Raw genomic sequence first — 20,935 nt, forward strand, 5'->3', positions numbered from 1 at the left:
TCTTTTAAATAGAGAAACTATGCTGTTGCTTAGGGCGGCACGGTGGCGCAGCGCTAGAGTTGCTGCCTTACAGCGCTTGCAGCGCCAGAGACCCGGGTTCCATCCCGACTACGGCTGCTGTCTGTACAGAGTTTGCACGTTCTCCCCGTGACCAAGTGCGTTTTCTCCGAGATCTTCTGTTTCCTCCCACACTCCAAAGATGTACATGCTTGTAGGTTAAATGGATTGGTATAAGTGTAACGTGTCCCTAGTGTGTGTAGGGCAGTGCAAATGTGCGGGGATCGCTGGTCAGTGTGGACTCGGTGGGCCGAAGGGCCTGTTTCCGCGCTGTATCTCTAAACTAAACTGAAACTAAATCCTCTGTTCCACCATTCTTCCCATTCTGCCTCATCCACATGCATGCCCGAGTCCCGATTTTAACTTATGAGAATTGAAGTTTTAGTTTAGTTTAGAGATACAACGAGAACACAGGCCCTTCAACCCACCGGGTCCACGCCGAACAGCGATCCCCGCACATTAACGCTGTCCTACATACTAGGGACAATTTACAATTATACCAAGCCATTCAACCTACAAACCTGGTATTTATTCACAAAATGCTAGAGTAACTCAGGCAGCATCTCAGGAGGGAAGGAATGGGTGACGTTTCGGGTCGAGACCCTTCTTCAGACTGCTTCTTTGAAGTGCGGGAGGAAACCGGAGCACCCGGAGAAACTCCACACGGTCACAGGGAGAACGTACAAACTCCGTGCAGGCACACCCGTAGTCAGGATCGAACCTGGATCTCTGACGCTGTGAGGCAGCAACTCTACCGCTGTGCCACCGTGCCGCTCGATTTAATAACGATATAAAAAGATAAATCTTGGGGTGCGTGACACACTGTTGACTTGCTTCCAGTATCCATAATACCGTTTCCAGTTCAGATTTTTATTGTTTGAAACCTTAGGATTTACAGTCGATGATCAACACAAAGGCTCTCACTGTGGCTCTCGAAAAAACAGCTTCCGTTGTAACTATGTCCAGAGAGAACTCGTTTTTCTGGCGCTATTGATGTTGGACAGCAATTCAATGGGATCCCTGGCGTCAGAAGACAGTCGGACTGCCAGTCACGTTGACAACTTTTCACACAACATCCAGAGAAGGAAAACGTTCCAAACATTGAACTAAAGCTCACGTAAACATATCACCTAGCAGCGGAAGGACCGCAGGAAAACTCGGATTTCTCAATTATATAAAATATTTTAAAATCAGGAATTAAATGAGGGAATTGCAAAGTAAAAGCGTGAATACAATACAATACAATACAATATATCTTGATTGTCATTGTACAGGCGCACAACGAGATTGGGAATGCGACTTCCATTCGATGCAATAAATTAATTAGCTAATCAACAGAAATTTAGACAAGCCAGAGAAACAAAATTAAAAACAGTTAAAACAGTATAAATTCAGATCAGTCTGAAGAAGGGTCTCGACCCGAAATGTCTCTCCAGAGATGCTCCCTGACCTGCTGAGTTACTCCAGCATTTTGTGAAATAAATACCTTTGATTTGTACCAACATCTGCAGTTATTTTCTTATAAAACAGTATAAAGTGCAAATAGGTCTGTGCCGGGTCGCTATGCGACGTGACCATCCGAAGGAGACAGTTCATGGGGGAGACGCACTCAGCAGGACCGGTTCATGGCAGCTATGGCCCTGGGGATGAAGCTGTTCCTGAGTCTGGAGGTGTGGGCGTAGAAGGCCTTGTATCGTCTGCCCGATGGTAGAAGTTCGAACAGACTGTTGCAGGGGTGTGAGGAGTCTTTGTGAATGCTGGTGGCTTTCCTGAGGCATCGTGTGTTGTAGATGCCCTCCAAAGCTGGTAGCCGCGTCCCGATAATCTTCTGAGCTCTGTAGCCTATCCGCTGAAGAGCTCTCCTCTCCGCCTCCGTGCAGCTGCGATACCACGCAGAGAGGGACTAAATGGTGTAAATGGTCGAAGTAGGACTAAATGCAAGGAACTGCAGGTGCTGGTTTAAACCGAAGATAGACACAAAAAGTTGGAGTGCCTCAGCGGGACAGGCAGCGTCTCTGAAGAAAAGGAATAGGTGACATTTTGGGTTGAGACCCTTCTTCAGACTCCAGTCTTCAGCATGAAGCAGGAGCCTTATAAACATAATTATTATTATAATTATGTTTATAATTATAATACCGGGCGGCACGGTAGCGCAGCGGTAGAGTTGCTGCTTTACAGCGAATGCAGCGCCGGAGACTCAGGTGTCCGGTTCGATCCTGACTACGGGTGCTGCACAGTACGGAGTTTGTACGTTCTCCCCGTGACCTGCGTGGGTTTTCTCCGAGATCTTCGGTTTCCTCCCACACTCCAAAGACGTACAGGTATGTAGGTTAATTGGCTGGGTAAATGTAAATGTAAAAATTGTCCCTAGTGGGTGTAGGATAGTGTTAATGTATGGGGATCGCTGGGCGGCACGAACTTGGAGGGCCGAAAAGGCCTGTTTCTGGCTGTATATATATGATATGATATGCCCAGTTTGGAACTTAAAATACTAAAATGCACTATTGTTGTTTGTTTTGTGTGTAGACTGAACTTTCTTCGTTGTTTCTCATGGTGTTTGCCGAGTACTAATTTTCGGGTCGAGAACCTTCTTCGGACTCCAGTCTGAAGAAGGGTCTCAACACGAAACGTCACTTATTCCTTTTCTCCAGAGATGCTGCCTGACCCCACTGAGTTACTCCAACTTTTGGTGTCTTTCTTCATCATGACTTATGAGCCGTCTAAACATAATTATGCTCAATTTGTAACTTAAAATACTAAAATGAACTCTTGTTGTTTGTTTTTGTGTGTATACTGAACTGCTTTCGTTGTTTCTCATGGTGTTTGCCGAGTACTATGTTTACACATCTCTCCTTCAACTCATCCCGAAACGTCACCCGTTCCCTCTCTCCAGAGATGCCGCCTGTCCCGCTGAGTTACTCCAGCTTTCTGTGTCCGTCTTCGGTTTAAACCAGCATCTGCAGTTCCTCCCTACACATGTTTACGGACCTGTTGTGCTGCTACTAGTAAGAATTTCATTGTTCCGTTTCGGGACACATGACAATAAAACACTCTTGACTAAAATTTAGGAGGGTATTGTAGAAAAGCTTGTACAACTGAGTGTCTCAATTTCAATACCCACCAGCCTGAATGATGAAGGCCAATATACCAAAAGCCTTCTTTACCACCCTACCTAGCTATGATGCCACTTTTAGGGAGCTGTGCACCTGTACATCCAGATCCCTCTGCTCTACAACTCTCTCCCAGACAAATAAGTTCATTGTGCCCGGTGTATAAGACAGTAACTAATCTGAATCGAAGGTATTTATTCACAAAATGCTGGAGTAACTCAGCAGGTCAGGCAGCATCTCAGGAGAGAAGGAATGGGTGACGTTTCAGGTTGAGACCCTTCTTCAGACTGATGCCAGGGGGGCGGGACAAAGGAAGGATATAGGTGGAGACAGGAAGATAGAGGGAGAACTGGGAAGGTGGAGGGGAAGAGAGGGACAGAGGAACTATCTAAAGTTGGAGAAGTCAATGTTCATACCGCTGGGCTGCAAGCTGCCCAAGCGAAATACGAGGTGCTGTTCCTCCAATTTCCGGTGGGCCTCACTATGGCACTGGAGGAGGCCCATGACAGAAAGGTCAGACTGGGAGTGGGAGGGGGAGTTGAAGTGCTCAGCTACCGGGAGATCAGATTGGTTAAGGCGGACTGAGCGAAGGTGTTGAGCGAAACGATCGCCGAGCCTGCGTTTGGGTTCGCCAGTGTAAAGAAGTTGACATCTGGAGCAGTGGATACAATAGATGAGGTTGGAGGAGGTGCAGGTGAACCTCTGTCTCACCTGGAAAGACTGTTTGGGTCCTTGGATGTTGAGGGGGGAGGTAAAGGGACAGGTGTTGCATCTCCTGCGGTTGCAGGGGAAAGTGCCCGGGGAAAACATCACCCATTCCTTCTCTCCTGAGATGCTGCCTGACCTGCTGAGTTACCCCAGCATTTTGTGAATAAATACCTTCGATTTGTACCAGCATCTGCAGTTATTTTCTTAAACTAATCTGAATCTGAAACTAACGCCAGGAATTTTGCAATAATATTCACAATTACAGCAACTCTGAGTTGAAACGCATGTAATTATTACTGATGCTTATTCATGATCAATCCATCTTTTGGAACATTTGACCTTATACGGTGACATTTATAAACAGCTACGCTGCTATGACATGGTTTTATGCACCATGAATCATTGACAATGGAGCCGGAGGGACTGCTAATTATTTTGATGTAACTGCATTGACTTGTTCAATCATTAAAGGATACAAAGTGCTGGAGTAATAGTGGAGTAACAGCGCCTCTGCATCAACATGGATAGGTGACGTTCTGGGTCAGGACCCTTCTTCAGAATCATTAACTTCGTTTGCATTCTGGAGACAGATGGATTGCAAAGTCCGGCACTTTATTTTATGGATTAACTCGGATTTTTCGAGGACGGTGTGTTTGATTGTCAGATGGCTTGTTCAGATGGATTGTGGCTTGTTCCAGAAAAGTAAAACGAGCCCGCTTTGGTCTGCTGTGGAGAAATTCCAACTGAGCGTAGTGCCCGAGTCCCTTTGGTTCATGGGCTGAATGTGAGATGGGAAATCAAGCTAAGAAGTCTTGGCAAAGTGTCACAATTTGACATATTCTTTGCTCCGTTGATGCACAGCCTAGTGTATCGTGTTTTTAGTTTAGTTTAGAGATTACAGCGTGGAAACCACATCCTTTGGCCCGCCGAGTCCAGGCCATCCATCGATCACCCACTCACACCAGTTTGACAATAGACAATAGGTGCAGGAGGAGGCCATTCGGCCCTTCGAGCCAGCACCGCCATTCAATGTGATCATGGCTGATCATTCTCAATCAGTACCACCTTGTTCCTGCCTTCTCCCCATACCCTCTGACTATGTGCCATGTTAGCCCATTTTCTCATCCACTCCCTATGCACTAAGGGCAATTTTCAGAGGCCAGTTAACCTACAAACCCGCACGTCTTTGGGATGTGGGAGGAGCTGGCACACACTGTTCGTTCATCCGATGTAACTTCAGAAGCACGTGACATAATTCCCCTCTATGTTTCTATGTTTCTATGTTTCTTCGAGCACCCGGAAGAAACCCACGCAATAGACAATAGACAATAGGTGCAGGAGGAGGCCATTCGGCCCTTCGAGCCAGCACCGCCATTCAATGTGATCATGGCTGATCATTCTCAATCAGTACCCCGTTCCTGCCTTCTCCCCATACCCCCTGACTCCGCTATCCTTAAGAGCTCTATCTAGCTCTCTCTTGAATGCATTCAGAGAATTGGCCTCCACTGCCTTCTGAGGCAGAGAATTCCACACATTTACAAGTCTCTGACTGAAAAAGTTTTTCCTCATCTCAGTTCTAAATGGCCTACCCCTTATTCTTAAACTGTGGCCCCTTGTTCTGGACTCCCCCAACATTGGGAACATGTTTCCTGCCTCTAACGTGTCCAACCACTTAATAATCTTATATGTTTCGATAAGATCCCCTCTCATCCTTCTAAATTCCAGTGTATACAAGCCTAGTCGCTCCAGTCTTTCAACATATGACAGTCCCGCCATTCCGGGAATTAACCTAGTAAACCTACGCTGCACGCCCTCAATAGCACGCAGCCACAGGGAGAACATGCAAACTCCACACAGACAGCACCCGAGGTCAGGATCGAACCGGGTCCTCTGGCGTTGTGAGGCAGCATCTTTACCACAGCACCGCCACTGTGCCTGTTTAGTTTCTGCTCGTGACGCTTACAACGTTGGCGACCCGGGTTCGATCCTGACTACCGGCGCTGTCTGAACGGAGTTTGTACGTTCTCCCCGTGACATGGGTGGGTTTTCTGAGAGATCTTCGGTTTCCTCCCACACTCCAAAGATGTACAGCTTTGTAGATTATTATGCTAGATGGAGCTCTTAAGGATAGCGGAGTCAGGGGGTATGGGGAGAAGGCAGGAACGGGGTACTGATTGAGAATGATCAGCCATGATTACATTGAATGGTGGTGCTGGATCGAAGGGCCGAATGGCCTCCTCCTGTATCTATTGTCTATTGTCTATTGTTTAGTTTAGTTTAGAGATATAGCGTGGAAACAGGCCCTTCTGCACCGACCAGCGATCCCCGTATACTAGCACTATCGTACATACTGAGGACAATTTACAATTTTCTACCAAAGCCAATTAACCTACAAACCTTTGTACAAAACACTTTGGAGTGTGGGGGGAAACCGGAGCACCCGGGGAAAACCCACGCGGGTCACGGGGAGAACGTACAAACTCCATACAGGCAGCACCCGTAGTCGGGATCGAACCCGCTGTGAGGCAGCAACTCTGGTTCTTGTCTCTGCAGATTTTCTTCCCGAAAATACTGTACAAGTTTATTTCGTTTGAAGCACGTCAGAAAGATTGCTCTTAAAGCTATTTAAGTAACTACGACTGTCAAATCGTACAGATGGGGTTGAACAGAATGCTTTACACAAAGCAGCTTGCTGTTGCAAATTGTTGATGAGGGGGGAGTAATTTGTGAAAACTAACAAACTGCACAAGAGATACCAATTTGCTTGCTTGCTACAGAAATCACATTAATATATTTTCCATCATTCAACCTGTGAAGTAAAGGAATAAGCCTTGTAAATTATTTGGTACAAATGAATCATATATCTAGATAATATACCTGGAGTCTAATTGGTTGCAATAATTGATTTATTTTTGAATGAAAATCTAGAAGATGAACTCATTTTCCATTTAGATGATTTAATTTAGTTTAGTTTCGAGATACAGCATGGAAACAGGCCCTTCGGCCCACCGAGTCTGCACCGACCAGCGATCCCCGCACACTTGCACTATCCTTACACACACTGGGGACAATCTATGATTATACCAAGCCAATTAGCCTACAAATCTGTGCGTCTTTGGAGTGTGGGGGGAGACTGGTGCACCCAGAGAAAACCCTATTAAGTCTTTTCCCCCTTCACCTTGAAACGATGTCCTATGTTCCTCGATTCCCCGACTCTGGGCAAGAGATTCTGTACATCTACCCGATCTATTCCTCTCTTGGTTTTATACACCTCAATGAGATGCATAAGTGCAGAGAGTTACAAGGCCACGGAGTATTGAAAAGTGTTTTAAGTCAGTCCAAGTAGGAAAAATATTAAAACAATACCGTGGGTATTTATTCACAAAATGCTGGAGTAACTCAGCAGGTCAGGCAGCATCTCAGGAGAGAAGGAATGGGTGATGTTTCGGGTCGAGACCCTTCTCCAGTCTGAAGTAGGGTCTTGACCCGAAACGTCACCCATTCCTTCTCTCCTGAGATGCTGCCTGACCTGCTGAGTTACTCCGGCATTTTGTGAATATGTACCTTCGATTTGTACCAGCATCTGCAGTTATTTTCTTATACAAACAATACCGTGGGATCATTCGCGATTCAGCAGAGATACTGTAAATAATGAAGGTGTGCTGGCTTTATCTATGCTTGAAGCAATTCCTCATTTATTCTTAGTTTTTCCTTGGGACTAGAATGGGAACTAAATGGCAGCTTGATTGTTGGGGACTGATTCTAACTTGGGGGCTGAGACCAGTTCTAAATAGTCAGAGAGCTTCTTAAAGCAATTGGCTTTTGAAAGATTAGCCACAGATGTCGGTTTATTTTTACATTACCCTCCCAGAATGATTTTGAACAGGTGGCGTCGAGTTCCACTTTTCTTTGATGCACTGACATATTTTTGCCTGCCAGAACTATTTTCTATCTATATTTATGCATACTTGAGATATAACTTCAAAAAGGACGTTATATTTCACAGCAGTTAAATTTCTTTGAAATATGTCAATTCCAGTGCTGGAAACACATGTTCTTCACTGAATTGATTTTATTTGAATCAAGCAGAAAGCCGGCATGCATTTCCATGTTTTATCCTTGGTTTACATCTTTTTTTTTGCCTTTAAAATATAAAGGAGTTTTAAAATGTTACAACTTGATATACAGCTGTCAAACAAAAGATATCACTCTGATTAATTGCAGAAGTAAACTCTCTCTCCCTGACATACACCCTCCACTGCCTCTCTCCACCATTTATTTTTCTCCTCCACTCCTTCTTTTATCCTTTCCACTGGTCTTCCTCCCCTTTCCCCATTCTCCCTATTTCTCTCCATTCCCCATCCTCTCTCTTCCCCTCCATTCCAATCCTCTCTCTCTCCATCCCCCGTTCTCTCTCTCTCCTCCTGTCCTCCATCTCTCTTCCTCCCCCTTCCCCCTGACAATCCTCTCTCTCCCCCTGTCAATTTCCCCATCCTCTCTCTCCCCATTCCACGTTCTCTATCTTCCCCTCCAATACCCATCCTCGCTTTCTGTCCATTCCCCATTCTCTCTCTCTCTCCCCCTCTCTCCCCCTCTCTCCCCCTCCCTCCCTCCCTCCCTCCCTCTCTCTCTCTCTCCCTCTCCCTCTCCCCCCTCCCCCTCTCCCCCCTCCCCCTCCCTCTCTCTCTCTCTCCCTCTCCCTCTCCCCCCTCCCCCTCCCTCTCCCTCTCCCTCTCTCTTCTCCTACCATTTCTCTCTTCTCCTACCATTTCTCTCTTCTCTCTCTCTTCTCCTGTCCATTTATCTCTCTCTCTCTCTCTCTCTCTCTCTCTCTCTCTCTCTCTCTCTCTCTCTCTTCTGTCAATTTCTCTCTCTCTCTTCTCCTGTCAATTTCTCTCTCTCTCTCTTCTGTCCATTTCTCTCTTCTCTCTCTTCTGTCCATTTCTCTCCTCTCTCTCTCTCTCTTCTCCTACCATTTCTCTCTTCTCTCTCTCTTCTCCTGTCCATTTCTCTCTTCTCTCTCTCTTCCCCTGTCCATTCTCTCTCTCTCTCTCTCTCTCTCTCTCTCTCTCTCTCTCTCTCTCTCTCTCTCTCTCTCTCTCTCTCTCTCTCTCTCTCTCTCTCTCTCTTCTCCTGTCCATTTTCCCATTCTTCCTCTTCATTTCCCATTCCCTCCTTCTCTTCCCCCTTCATTCTTACACCTGTCCTTTCTTTACCTCTTCCTCACCCCTCCCTCTCTGTGTGTTGGCACATTGGCCAAGTCTTCACTCCTGCGGTTCGAGGCAGAAGCTCGTGACCTAAGATAGACACAAAATGCTGGAGTAGCTCAGCTGGGACAGGCAGCATCTCTGTGGAGAAGGAATGGGAGACGCTTTGGGTCGAGACACCTTTTTCTGCCCCTTGCTACATATTTCATGATCTAAGACCTTGGGAGCAGGTGGGAGGGAATGGGAAAATGGAGAGGAAGAATGGGAAAATGGACAGGAGAAGAGAGAGAGAGAAGAGAGAAATGGACATGAGAAGAGAGAGAGATGGACAGGAGAAGAGAGAGAGATGGACAGGAGAAGAGAGAGAGAGAGAGAGAGAGAGAGAGAGAGAGGATGGGGAATTTAGGAAACAGCGTCCAAAGTTGGCCATTCAGCCCTTCGTGCTTGCTCTGCCATCCGGTAAGAAGCTCCCACCTCTGCTCCACTTTCTTGCCCTAACCCTACATCCTTTGATTCTTTTTACATCTTTTAAAACCTGTGTTGGAGTGGTGAAAGGAGAGATGGTGTGAGTTCGGAAGTACGCGATCACCTGAGGCTGATGTTCTTGTCTGGGAGTTTGTTTTTACCGTTCGATCTCTTTCCACTTACAATGCATGAGTAATGAGTTTTTTATAAAGTTACCTGATAATCTGCAATTGCATCTACCACATACTTACATCGCTGATTAATTGACTGCAGCAAGCTTGAGTTTGCTTGTTCAGAAAGCGACAAAATAATCCTTCTTTAGTTTAGTTTGGAGATACAGCGCAAAAGCAGGCCCTTCGGCCCATCGAGTCCGCACAGACCAGCGACCCCCGCACACTCGCACTATGATGCACACACTAGGGACACTTTTACATTTACACCAAGCCAATTAACCTACAGCCAATTAACCTGCACGTCTTTGGGCAGCACGGTGGCGCAGCGGTAGAGTTGCTGCCTTACAGCGAATGCAGCGCCGGAGACTCAGGTTCGATCCTGACTCCAGGCGCCGTCTGTACGGAGTTTGTACGTTCTCCCCGTGACCTGCGTGGGTTTTCTCCGAGATCTTCGGTCTCCTCCCACACTCCAAAGACATACAGGTATGTAGGTTAATTGGCTTGGTAAATGTAAAAAAAATTGTCCCTAGTGTGTGTAGGATAGTGTTAATGTGCGGGGATCGCTGGGCGGCGCGGACTCGGTGGGCTGAAGGGCCTGTTTCCGCGCTGTATCTCTAAATCTAAATCTAAAGTCTTTGGAGTGTGGGAGGAAACCGGAGCTCCCGGAGAAAACCCACGTGGTCACGGGGAGAGCGTGCAAACCCCGTACAGATAGCGCCCGTAGTCGAGATCGAACCCGGGTCTCTGGCACTGTAATCGCTGTAAGGCAGCTACTCTACCGATGCGCAAATGCATCTTTAAGTAATTTTTTTTTTTAAGTTTGAATAAGATGGATGGCTAATTCGTGATAGCACTCACTGGGGGAACAGAAAAAAATGATTCTGTTCAACGTGTCTTCTGGGCGTCTTCTCACAGCCAGTGGATCAGTTGCCAGTTTACATGTTCGAGCTGCTCATGAGCTTGTGTAATGAGTGTAAAGGATTAAAGCTGCCTTTATTGTGATCAGCGGTTACAAGTTTAAATGTGTCTCCTGTTCAGCGTGGGAGGTAAGAAATACACAAAGCAGTATTTGTTCAGATGCATAATTTAGTGGTCTTAAAACAGGCAGCGTTTCAACATTTAAAAATAATGAAGAAATTGGCAAATCTGTTCTCCTGTCCTGCGCTATCAAGCGTGAGTTTCAAGGGTGGGTGAAATCGTATTCGGATACGATTCCTTTTATAGACAATAGACAATAGGTGCAGGAGGAGGCCATTCGGCCCTTTGAGCCAGCACTGCCATTCAATGTGATCATGGCTGATCATTCTCAATCAGTACCCCGTTCCTGCCTTCTCCCCATACCCCCTGACTCCGCTATCCTTAAGAGCTCTATCTAGCTCTCTCTTATACCCTGCAGTTAGTTCCTTGCTTCTTCACTCTTTTATTCTTGTTTTTTTTTTGTTGGGTTAACAGAGTAAAGTAAGCTGCTTCATGGAGAGGAGGTATTGTTAGAATTCGACTAAGCTCAGCTTGGGTTTTGGGAACAGCTCCATCCAAGACCGCAAGAAATTGCAGCAAATTGTGGACCACCAAACAATCCAACCTCCCTTCCACTGACTCCATTTATACCTCGGCAGGGCCAGCAGCAGAATCAAGGACGAGTGGCACCCCGGCCACTCCCTCTTCTCCCCTCTCCCATCGGGCAAAAGGTATAGAAGCACACCTCCAGATTCAGGGACAGTTTCTTCCCGGCTTTTATCAGGCAACTGAACCATCCGACCACATGAGGGGCAGGGTGATTTTGCAAAGATTGCCGCATGAGAAGAGAATGCTGACACCACAACTATGTACAATCTCCAGAAGGGAAAGGTACATTTTATAAGGTCCCAATTTATTGTCATCTGTATTTTCCTTGATGTAGTAGATGCTGGCAGCATAGGTGGTGAGAGCAGGTATTGAGGGGTGTTAGTTCTGGGATGCCAGAACTAACCGTTGAGCCTTCCCGAGGTTTCCTGGGCCTAAGTCAACGAAACACCGGATATGGGATGATGTTTCACTAATCCTGCTCCCATCAATTTAACAACTTATGAATCAAATGCCACAGGAATTTCAAGTGAAGTCAGAACGTAGAAATGGAAAATTTTACCTCGATAAAGCATTCCTCCAGCGATTTTATCATTGGAACCCCACTACTTGCTCCTTGTTCAAACACAGTGAACTGCGTGAAGTTCCTGAATTTCCACAGTAGACACGAGAAGAAAAAGAATGAGAGGAATAGAGTATTGAGTAGAGAAGCTGGGAGGTCATGTTACAGTTACATCAAACGTTGGTGAGGCCACATTTAGAATATTGTGTTCATTTCTGGGCACCATGTTATAGGAAAGATATTGTCAATTTGGAAAGGGCACAGAGAAGATTCACGAGGATGCTGCCAGGACCCGAGGGCCTGAGCTGTAGGGAGAGGTTGAGTAGGCTGGGACTCTATGCCTTTGGAGAGCAGGAGGATGAGGGGTGACCGTATAGAAATGTGCAGGAAGGAACTGCAGATGCTGGTTTAAACTGAAGAAACTGAAGAACTGGAGTAACTCAGCAGGACAGGCAGCATCTCTGGAGAGAAGGAATGGGCGACGTTTCGGGTCAGAAGAAGGGTCTCTCCAGAGATGCTGCCTGTCCCGCTGAGTTACTCCAGCTTTTTGTGTCTAACTTCGGTGATCTTATAGATGTGTGTAAAATCATGAGAGGAATAGATCGGGTAGATGCACAGAGTCACTTGCCCAGAGTAGGTGAATCGGGGACCAGAGGACACAGGTTCAATGTAGGGGGGGGGGGGGGGGGGGGAGATTTAATAGGAACCTGATTGGTAACCTTTTCACACAAAGGGTGGTGGGTGTATGGAACGAGCTGCCAGAGGAGGTAGTTGAGGCTGGGACTATCCCAACAGTTAAGAAACATTTAGGCAGGAACATAGATAGGACAGGTTTAGAGGGACATGGGCCAAATGCAGCCAGGTGCAACTAGTATAGCTGGGGCATGTTGGCCGGTGTGGGCAAGTTGGGCTGAAGGGCCTGTTTCCGTGCTGTGAGACTCTATGACTCTAAAACTGGGCAGTGTTGCACTAAGGCATTTCAATGCTTAAATCCTCTTCTTAAAAATACCTTTTGCTGATTACTAATGGATAAACTGAAAATGTTGATAACATTTAGCAGATCAGGCAGTATTTCGGAAAAGGAAATGGTATTAACCTTTTACAGATGTATAATTTAAGTTTCTAAGATATTTACAGCTTTTTTATTAAACTTTTTTTAACTTTCGCTACATATTAGAGTCCCTTTTCTTTCGTCTTCTGGACTTGATTTTGGCTCAAGATTCTTCATTGTGGTCTATATTTCCTTTTTTAGCCCGTGTGCCTCTCTTCTTATACATTTGTGGGATGTGAATGCCTTTGCCAACACACCATTCATTGTAAAACAAAGACGCCATCTTGAATCATGAAGACCCTATAAGTGAATGCACTGTTGGCGGGATTGTTTCAGAACATTGAAATGACACTGCTGGAGAAAATGGGGTAGATCTCCAAATTCATCCACGTCCATAAGTGACAGGAGCAGAATTAGGCCATTCGGCCCATTAAGTCTACTCCACCATTCAATCATGGCTGATCTATCTCTCCCTCCTAACCCCATTCTCCTGCCTTCTCCCCATAACCCCTGACAACCAGTACCAATCAAGAATCTATCTATCTCTGCCTTAGAAATATCCATTGACTTGGCCTCCACGGCCTTTTGTGGCAAAGAATTCCACAGATTCCACAACTTCTGCAGTTGTACAGGGCCCTAGTGAGACCGCACGTGGAGTACTGTGTGCAGTTTTGGTCTCCAAATTTGAGGAAGGATATTCTTGCTATTGAGGGCGTGCAGCGTAGGTTTACTAGGTTAATTCCTGGAATGGCGGGACTGTCATATGTTGAAAGACTGGAGCGACTAGGCTTGTATACACTGGAATTTAAAAGGATGAGAGGAGATCTTATCGAAACGTATAAGATTATTAAGGGATTGGACACGTTAGAGGCAGGAAACATGTTCCCAATGTTGGGGGGAGTCCAGAACAAGGGGCCACAGTTTAAGAATAAGGGGTAGGCCTTTTAGAACTGAGATGAGGAAAAACGTTTTCAGTCAGAGAGTTGTGAATCTGTGGGATTCTCTGCCTCAGAAGGCAGTGGAGACCAATTCTCTGAATGCATTCAAGAGAGAGCTAGATAGAGCTCTTAAGGATAGCGTAGTCAGGGGGTATGGGGAGAAGGCAGGAACAGGGGTACTGATTGAGAATGATCAGCCATGATCACATTGAATGGCGGTGCTGGCTCGAAGGGCCGAATGGCCTCCTCCTGCACCTATTGTCTATTGTCTATTAAGTCCACTCCACCATTCAATCATGGCTGATCTATCTTTCCCTCCTAACCCCATTTTCCTGCCTTCTCCCCATAACCCCTGACAACCAGTACCAATCAAGAATCTATCTATCTCTGCCTTAGAAATATCCATTGACTTAGCCTCCACGGCCTTCTGTGGCAAAGAATTCCACAGATTCACCACCGAACGTAATGGTGCCTGACTTGGTGAGAGACCGGCGGGTGATATTGTACGTGCAGCGGAGAGTTTGCAGGTTTGGAGGTGGCCGTTGATGAAACCTGACATTGGTGCATCTTGTACCCAGTAAGTACCACAGCCATAGAGTGCCAGTGATGCAGTGACTGAGGAGGTGGCAGTAAAGGTGTGGACGCAAGGGACTGTAGATGCTGATTAATACACAAGAGGGCACAAAGAGCTGGAGTAGCTCAGCAGTTCAGGCAGTATCTCTGGGGAACATGAAATGGTGACGTTTTGGTCAAGGCCCTTCTTCAGAGAGATGCTCGGCACGGTGGCGCAGCGGTAGAGTTGCTGCCTTACGGCGAATGCAGCGCCGGAGACTCAGGTTCGATCCTGACTACGGAGTTTGTACGTTCTCCCCGTGGGTTTTCTCCGACATCTTCGGTTTCCTCCCACACTGCAAAGACGTACAGGTATGTAGGTTAATCGGCTGGGCAAATGTTAAAAAAATAATAATAATTGTCCCTAGTGTGTGTAGGATAGTGTTAATGTGCGGGGATTGCTGGTCGGCGCGGACCCGGTGGGCCGAAGGGCCTGTTTCCGCACTGTATCTCTAAATCTAAAAATGCTAATTAATACACAAAAGGACATAAGGAGCTGGAGTAACTCAGCAGGTCAGGCACCAGGGAGCGGTGCTGAACTACTATCTACCTCATTGGTGACCCTCGGACTATCATTGATCGGACTTTGCTGGCTCTACCTTGCACTAAACGTTATTCCCTTATCATGCGTCTATGTATCTATACATTGTAAATGGCTCGATTGTAATCATCATTTGTCTTTCCGCTGACTGGTTAACACGCAACAAAAGCTTTTCACTGTACCTCAGTGCACGTGACACTGAAGTGAATCTGAAACATCTCGGGAGAACAGGGATAGGTGACGATTCAGGTCGGCATCCTTTTTCAGTCAGCACTTTGTGTCCTTGTGTGTGAAGCAGCATCTGCAGTTCCATGTTTCTACATTGAAGAAAACAAAGGGAACTCTGTGCAGTTAACAAATATGATGTGACTTGTACTTAAAAGGGTTTTTAATTAGTTTTGGTAATTGTTCTGCAGCAAGGCTGTGTGTTCAGAGGCAGGAACTTTGTGTTAAACTGCGCACACAGGATGCAAAGCAGATGCCCATTGACAGTTTTGGGCAAAATGCATTCTTGATCTAACGAATAACAGGAAATTGAGAAAACCTGGCAGAACTCCACCAAAGTCCAAGATGAACTGTTCCATCACGTGGAAATGTGTAGGAAGGAAATGCAGATGCTGGTTTAAACCAAATTAATATTAATTTCTCTAACTTCAAGTAATCCCTAAGGAGAAATTTCTTTTGTCAGAGGGTGGTGAATCTGTGGAATTCTTTGCCACAGCGGGCTGTGGAGGGAAGGTGAGTGGATATTTTTAAGGCAGAGATAGATAGATTTTTGATCAGTGTGGGTGTCAGGGGTTATGGGGAGAAGGCAGGAGAATGGGGTTAGGAGGGAGAGATAGATCATCCATGATTGAATGGTGGAGTACACTGGGTGATACTCATTTCACTTATGACCTTATGAACATTATAGACAATAGACAATAGGTGCAGGAGGAGGCCATTCGGCCCTTTGAGCCAGCACCGCCATTCAATGTGATCATGGCTGATCATTCTCAATCAGTACCCCGTTCCTGCTATCCTTAAGAGCTCTATCTAGCTCTCTCTTGAATGCATTCAGAGAATTGGCCTCCACTGCCTTCTGAGACAGAGAATTCCACAGATTCACAACTCTCTGACTGAAAAAGTTTTTCCTCATCTCAGTTCTAAATGGCCTACCCCTTATTCTTAAACTGTGGCCCCTTGTTCTGGACTCCCCCAACATTGGGAACATGTTTCCTGCCTCTAACGCGTCCAACCCCTTAATAATCTTATATAACCCCTTAATAATATCATGTCAATGTCTTTCGTTTCCCTTTCCCCTAAACCCCCAGTCTGAAGAAGGGCCTCGACCTGAAACGTCACCCATTCCTTCTCCAGTTACGGGTTACTCCAGCATTTTGTGCCCACCGTCGTAAGGGGAATCCTTGGTAAAAGTAACAGTCAAGAAAGAGCAGCGTTTCCCTCTGATTACTTTGACAAACCCACCGTGATTGCCCGCACTTGATCGACATTGGTTGATAAAGTATTCTTCAGCAGCGTTGATTGCTCTTGCTCTTTGGTTCAAGGAGCTGTTTAAATGGATCCGTGGAGAGGATAGTTCTAAAACTGAAACACTCCGAGCATGTTTCTTCCTAGCACAGTTTGTGAAATCTCACAGCCTCTGTGGTACGTCACTCGATTCCAACGCTGCAATGGCAAGTCAGTTTACATTTAGACTTGCGCTTGGGACTCAGTCTTGGGCTAATTGATTTGATTGTGCCTGGCAGTCATATTCCCATGACAGCCGACGCAACTCAGCATTGACAGCTTTAACAACCTGACCAGCCTTTGATTCCTTGACCCTCCTTGGTTTGTGCTGCCTGTAAACCACAAAAAGGCGTACATTGCTCGGCCATGAAGCTGGCTCGGATGTAGCCGGCTACTGCCAGAGCCTGGGCTGCAAACTATGCATTTGTGTTTAAGTATCCAAGACTTTAAGCCCGCCTGTGACCGCTCCTGTCATTTCCCTGCTGCAGTGGGCTTTTACCAATGGCTGTGTTGTCCTTCGCAGGAAGATCTGCCTGCATTGCAAGTGCCCACGCGAGGATCACACGGTCACAGTGATGCCGCTGGAAATGGAGAAGACCGTCAACAAACTCATGTACGATTTTCAGAGGAACTCCACGTCCGACGATGACTCTGGCTGCGCGCTGGAGGAATACGCCTGGGTTCCTCCTGGACTGAAGCCCGATCAGGTAACGTCAAACCGCTGGCTGTGCCTGCCATTGAAATCTGTTCTAGGATGCGTAATGCCCAGGAGGAATAGATCATGTAGATGCACAGAGTGGGGAATAGATCAGGTAGGCGCACAGAGTGAGACAATAGACAATAGGTGCAGGAGTAGGCCATTCGGCCCTTCGAGCCATTGAGGAATAGATCAGGTAGCTCGCTGGAATTTAGAAGATTGAGGGGGGATCTTATAGAAACTTACAAAATTCTTAAGGGGTTGGACAGGCTAGATGCAGGAAGATTGTTCCCGATGTTGGGGAAGTCCAGAACAAGGGGTCACAGTTTAAGGATAAGTGGGAAGTCTTTTAGGACCGAGATGAGAAAGTTTTTTTCACACAGAGAATGGTGAATCTGTGGAATTCTCTGCCACAGAAGGTAGTTGAGGCCAGTTCATTGGCTATATTTAAGAGGGAGTTAGATGTGGCCCTTGTGGCTAAAGGGATCGGGGGGATATGGAGAGAAGGCAGGTACGGGATACTGAGTTGGATGATCAGCCATGAATGGCGGTGCAGGCTCGAAGGGCCGAATGGCCTACACCTGCACCTATTTTCTATGTTTCTATGTAGACGCTCAGAGGAATAGATCATGTAGATGCACAGATCAGGTAGATGCTTAGAGTGGGGAATAGATCATGTAGACGCACAGAGTGGGGAATAGATCAGGTAGTCGCACATAGTCTCTTGCCCAGGGTAGGGGAATTGAGAACCAGAGGACATAGGTTTAAGGCGGGGGGTGGAAGATTTAATAGGAGCCTGAGGGGTCACATTTTCACACAAAGGGTGGTGGGTGTATGGAACGAGCTGCCGAAGCAGGTAGTTGAGACAGGTACTATCGCAACGCTTAAGAAACATTTGGATAGGCACATGGATAGGACAGGTTTAGAGGGATATAGGGCAAACGGGGGCAGGTGGAACTAGTGTAGCTGGGACCTGTTGGTCGGTGTGGGCAAGTTGGGCTGAAGGGCCTGTTTCCACGCTGTGTCGCTCTGTGATTGTACGGCTCTAATTGTTTAGCTTGATTGTGTTCAGGTGTAGTGTTACCTGCTTTGATTGGATAGCATCCACAAATAAGCTTTCAACTTGGAACACATGAAATAGAACATGGAACAGTACAGCACAAGACCAGGCCCTTCGGCCCACAATGTCCGTGCTGTACAAGATGCCTGGACCAAGTCCCATCTGCCTATATATGGCCTCTCAGATGGATATCACAGATATCATACCATAGAACAGCACGGCACAGGAACAGGCCCTTCGGCCCACAATGTGCGTGCTGAGCACGATGCCACATTAAACTAATCTCCTCTGCCTGCACGTGATCCATGTCCCTCCATTCCCTGCCTAACCATGTGCCTGTCTAAAAGTCTCTTAAACACCATTATCCTATCTGCCTCCTCCACCATGACGATAATAAACCTAAACCCAAGACTGATTACTGATTTTCAGGGCCTGTTTTCATGCTGTACATTTCACTAATTCAATGAAAACTAGTAGATTTTTAGATTTAGATTTAGAGATACAACGCGGAAACAGGCCCTTCGGCCCACCGAGTCCGCAATGCCCAACGATCCCCGCACATTAACACTATCATAGAAACATAGAAACATAGAAAATAGGTGCAGGAGTAGGCCATTCGGCCCTTCGTGATCCATATCCCTCCATTCCCTGCCTAACCATGTGCCTGTCTAAAAGTCTCTTAAGCACCATTATCGTATCTGCCTCCACCACCACCCCTGGCAGTGGTTTCCAGGCACCCACCTGGACCTGTGAAAAAAAAACTTACCCCTCACAATTTTTAACTTTTCCCCTCTTATGTTAAAGCTATGCCCTCCAGATGTTGACACTTCCACCCTGGGTTCAATCTATGCCTTATGTTCAACCTTATGTTCAATCTATGCCTCTCATCATTTTATATAGTTAATAATGACGATAATAAACCTAAACCCAAGACTAATTACTGATTTTCTCATTATGTTAAATATTGGTTCTTTCAACTCGTTACATTATTGAGGGTTTCCACACAGCATCCTGATTTGTTTGTGAATGCACGTTATTTAATTTCACTTTATAGAAATAGAACTTTACGATCTCCCAGCTAGAAATGATCCAAAACAGCCTGGCGCTCCAGTCTAGAAAAGTTCAGTCGGAGGGTGGCGCAGCGGGTAGAGCCGCTGCCTCACAGCGCCAGAGACACGGGTTCGATCCCGACCTCGGGTGCTGTCTGTGCGTGGAGTTTGCAAGCTCCTCCGGTTTCCTCCGGGTGCTCCGGTTTCCTCCCGAATCCCAAAGACTTGCGGGCTTGTAGATTAGCTGGCCTCTTGCCCCGAGTGTGCAGGGAGTGGATGCGAAAGTGGGATAACATAGAACTAATGTGAATGGCGTGGACCCGATGGGCCGAAGGGCCTGTTTCCATGCTGTACACTACTAATTCAATGAAAACTAGTAGATTTTTAGATTTAGATTTAGAGATACAGCGCAGAAACAGGCCCTTCGGCCCACCGGGTCCGCGCCGCCCAGCGATCCCCACACACTAACACTATCCTACACACACTAGGGACAATTTTTACATTTTACCCAGTCAATTAACCTACAAACTTGTACGTCTTTGGGGTGTGGGAGGAAACCGAAGATCTCAGAGAAAACCAACGCAGGTCACGGGGAGAACGTACAAACTCCGTACAGACGGCGCCCGTTAGTCCGGATCTAACCTGAGTCTCCGGCGCTGCATTCGCTGTAAGGCAGCAACTCTACCGCTTTGCCACCGTGCCGGCCAACAGAGAGCAGCAACCTCACTTATTCACGTCTGATTGTGGTTATTTTAATTTTAAAAACGTGTATATTATTTTTACTTAATATTGCTGTACCACACAACGTCCAAGATGTAAAAGAGAAAAAAAAATTCTAAAAGAGAGTGAGTGAAAGAATATTTTGGGATAATTGAAATAGCCTTTAAATCCCACTCGGAGATACATGATACCCATGTTTTAATGATTTGGTATAATCTGATGCCATTTACACAGGCTGATTTCTAGAGCAGATAAGATGAAGAATTCCTTGAAACTCCATGTCTGTGATGTCTTATACCATACTGAACAAATATTGACCCAGGATTTGAAATCAAATTTCCCCATTCTGTTAAGTATGTTGCGGATTAAATCTTCCTTAACAAAGCAATGAAAGCAAAGCTTAAGGAATGAGTGGTTAGATAGAACTGGATCTTGGACAGACCAGTATTCCAGCCCATCGAGCAGCAGAACGCTGAAAGGGTTTAAAGTCTTTGGAGCAGTATAGCTTGGTCATCCTGATGTGGATTGATTGAAAGATACAGCATGGGGGAAAAAGGCCCTTCGGCCCACCGAGTCCATGCCAACCATCAACTACCACTATTCGCAGTAGCTCAATGTTATCCCACTTTCGCATCCGCTCCCTACACATTAGGGGCAATTTACAGAGGGCCAATTAACCTACAAACCCGCACGTCTTTGGGATGTGGGAGGAAACCGGAGGATCCGGAGGAAACCCATGCGGTCACAGGTAGAGCGTGCAAACTCCACACAGACAGCACCCGAGGTCGGTATTGAACCCGGGTCTCTGACGCAGAGAGATTGGTTTCAAGAGTCGAGGGTGTTTAATTGTCATACAATGGAACAGTGGAATTCGTACTTACAGCAGCGTAACAGGCTTGTAAACGCAATGTGC

General features: G+C 46.4%; 1 protein-coding gene across 6 annotated transcripts in view; it reads left to right on the forward strand.

Moving 5' to 3' along the window:
* Positions 1-20,935, forward strand: part of prickle2b (prickle homolog 2b) — a 182,412-nt gene that overhangs the window by 129,543 nt on the left and 31,934 nt on the right. For all 6 annotated transcript variants that reach the window (XM_078414552.1, XM_078414556.1, XM_078414551.1 and 3 more), the window contains one exon: positions 17,020-17,203. In XM_078414552.1, the coding sequence (XP_078270678.1) occupies positions 17,072-17,203 (132 nt within the window). In that variant the 5' untranslated portion in view covers positions 17,020-17,071. The remainder of the gene's footprint in view (positions 1-17,019; positions 17,204-20,935) is intronic.

This window comes from Rhinoraja longicauda, chromosome 17, assembly GCF_053455715.1.
Source record: "Rhinoraja longicauda isolate Sanriku21f chromosome 17, sRhiLon1.1, whole genome shotgun sequence".
Taxonomy (NCBI): domain Eukaryota; kingdom Metazoa; phylum Chordata; class Chondrichthyes; order Rajiformes; family Arhynchobatidae; genus Rhinoraja; species Rhinoraja longicauda.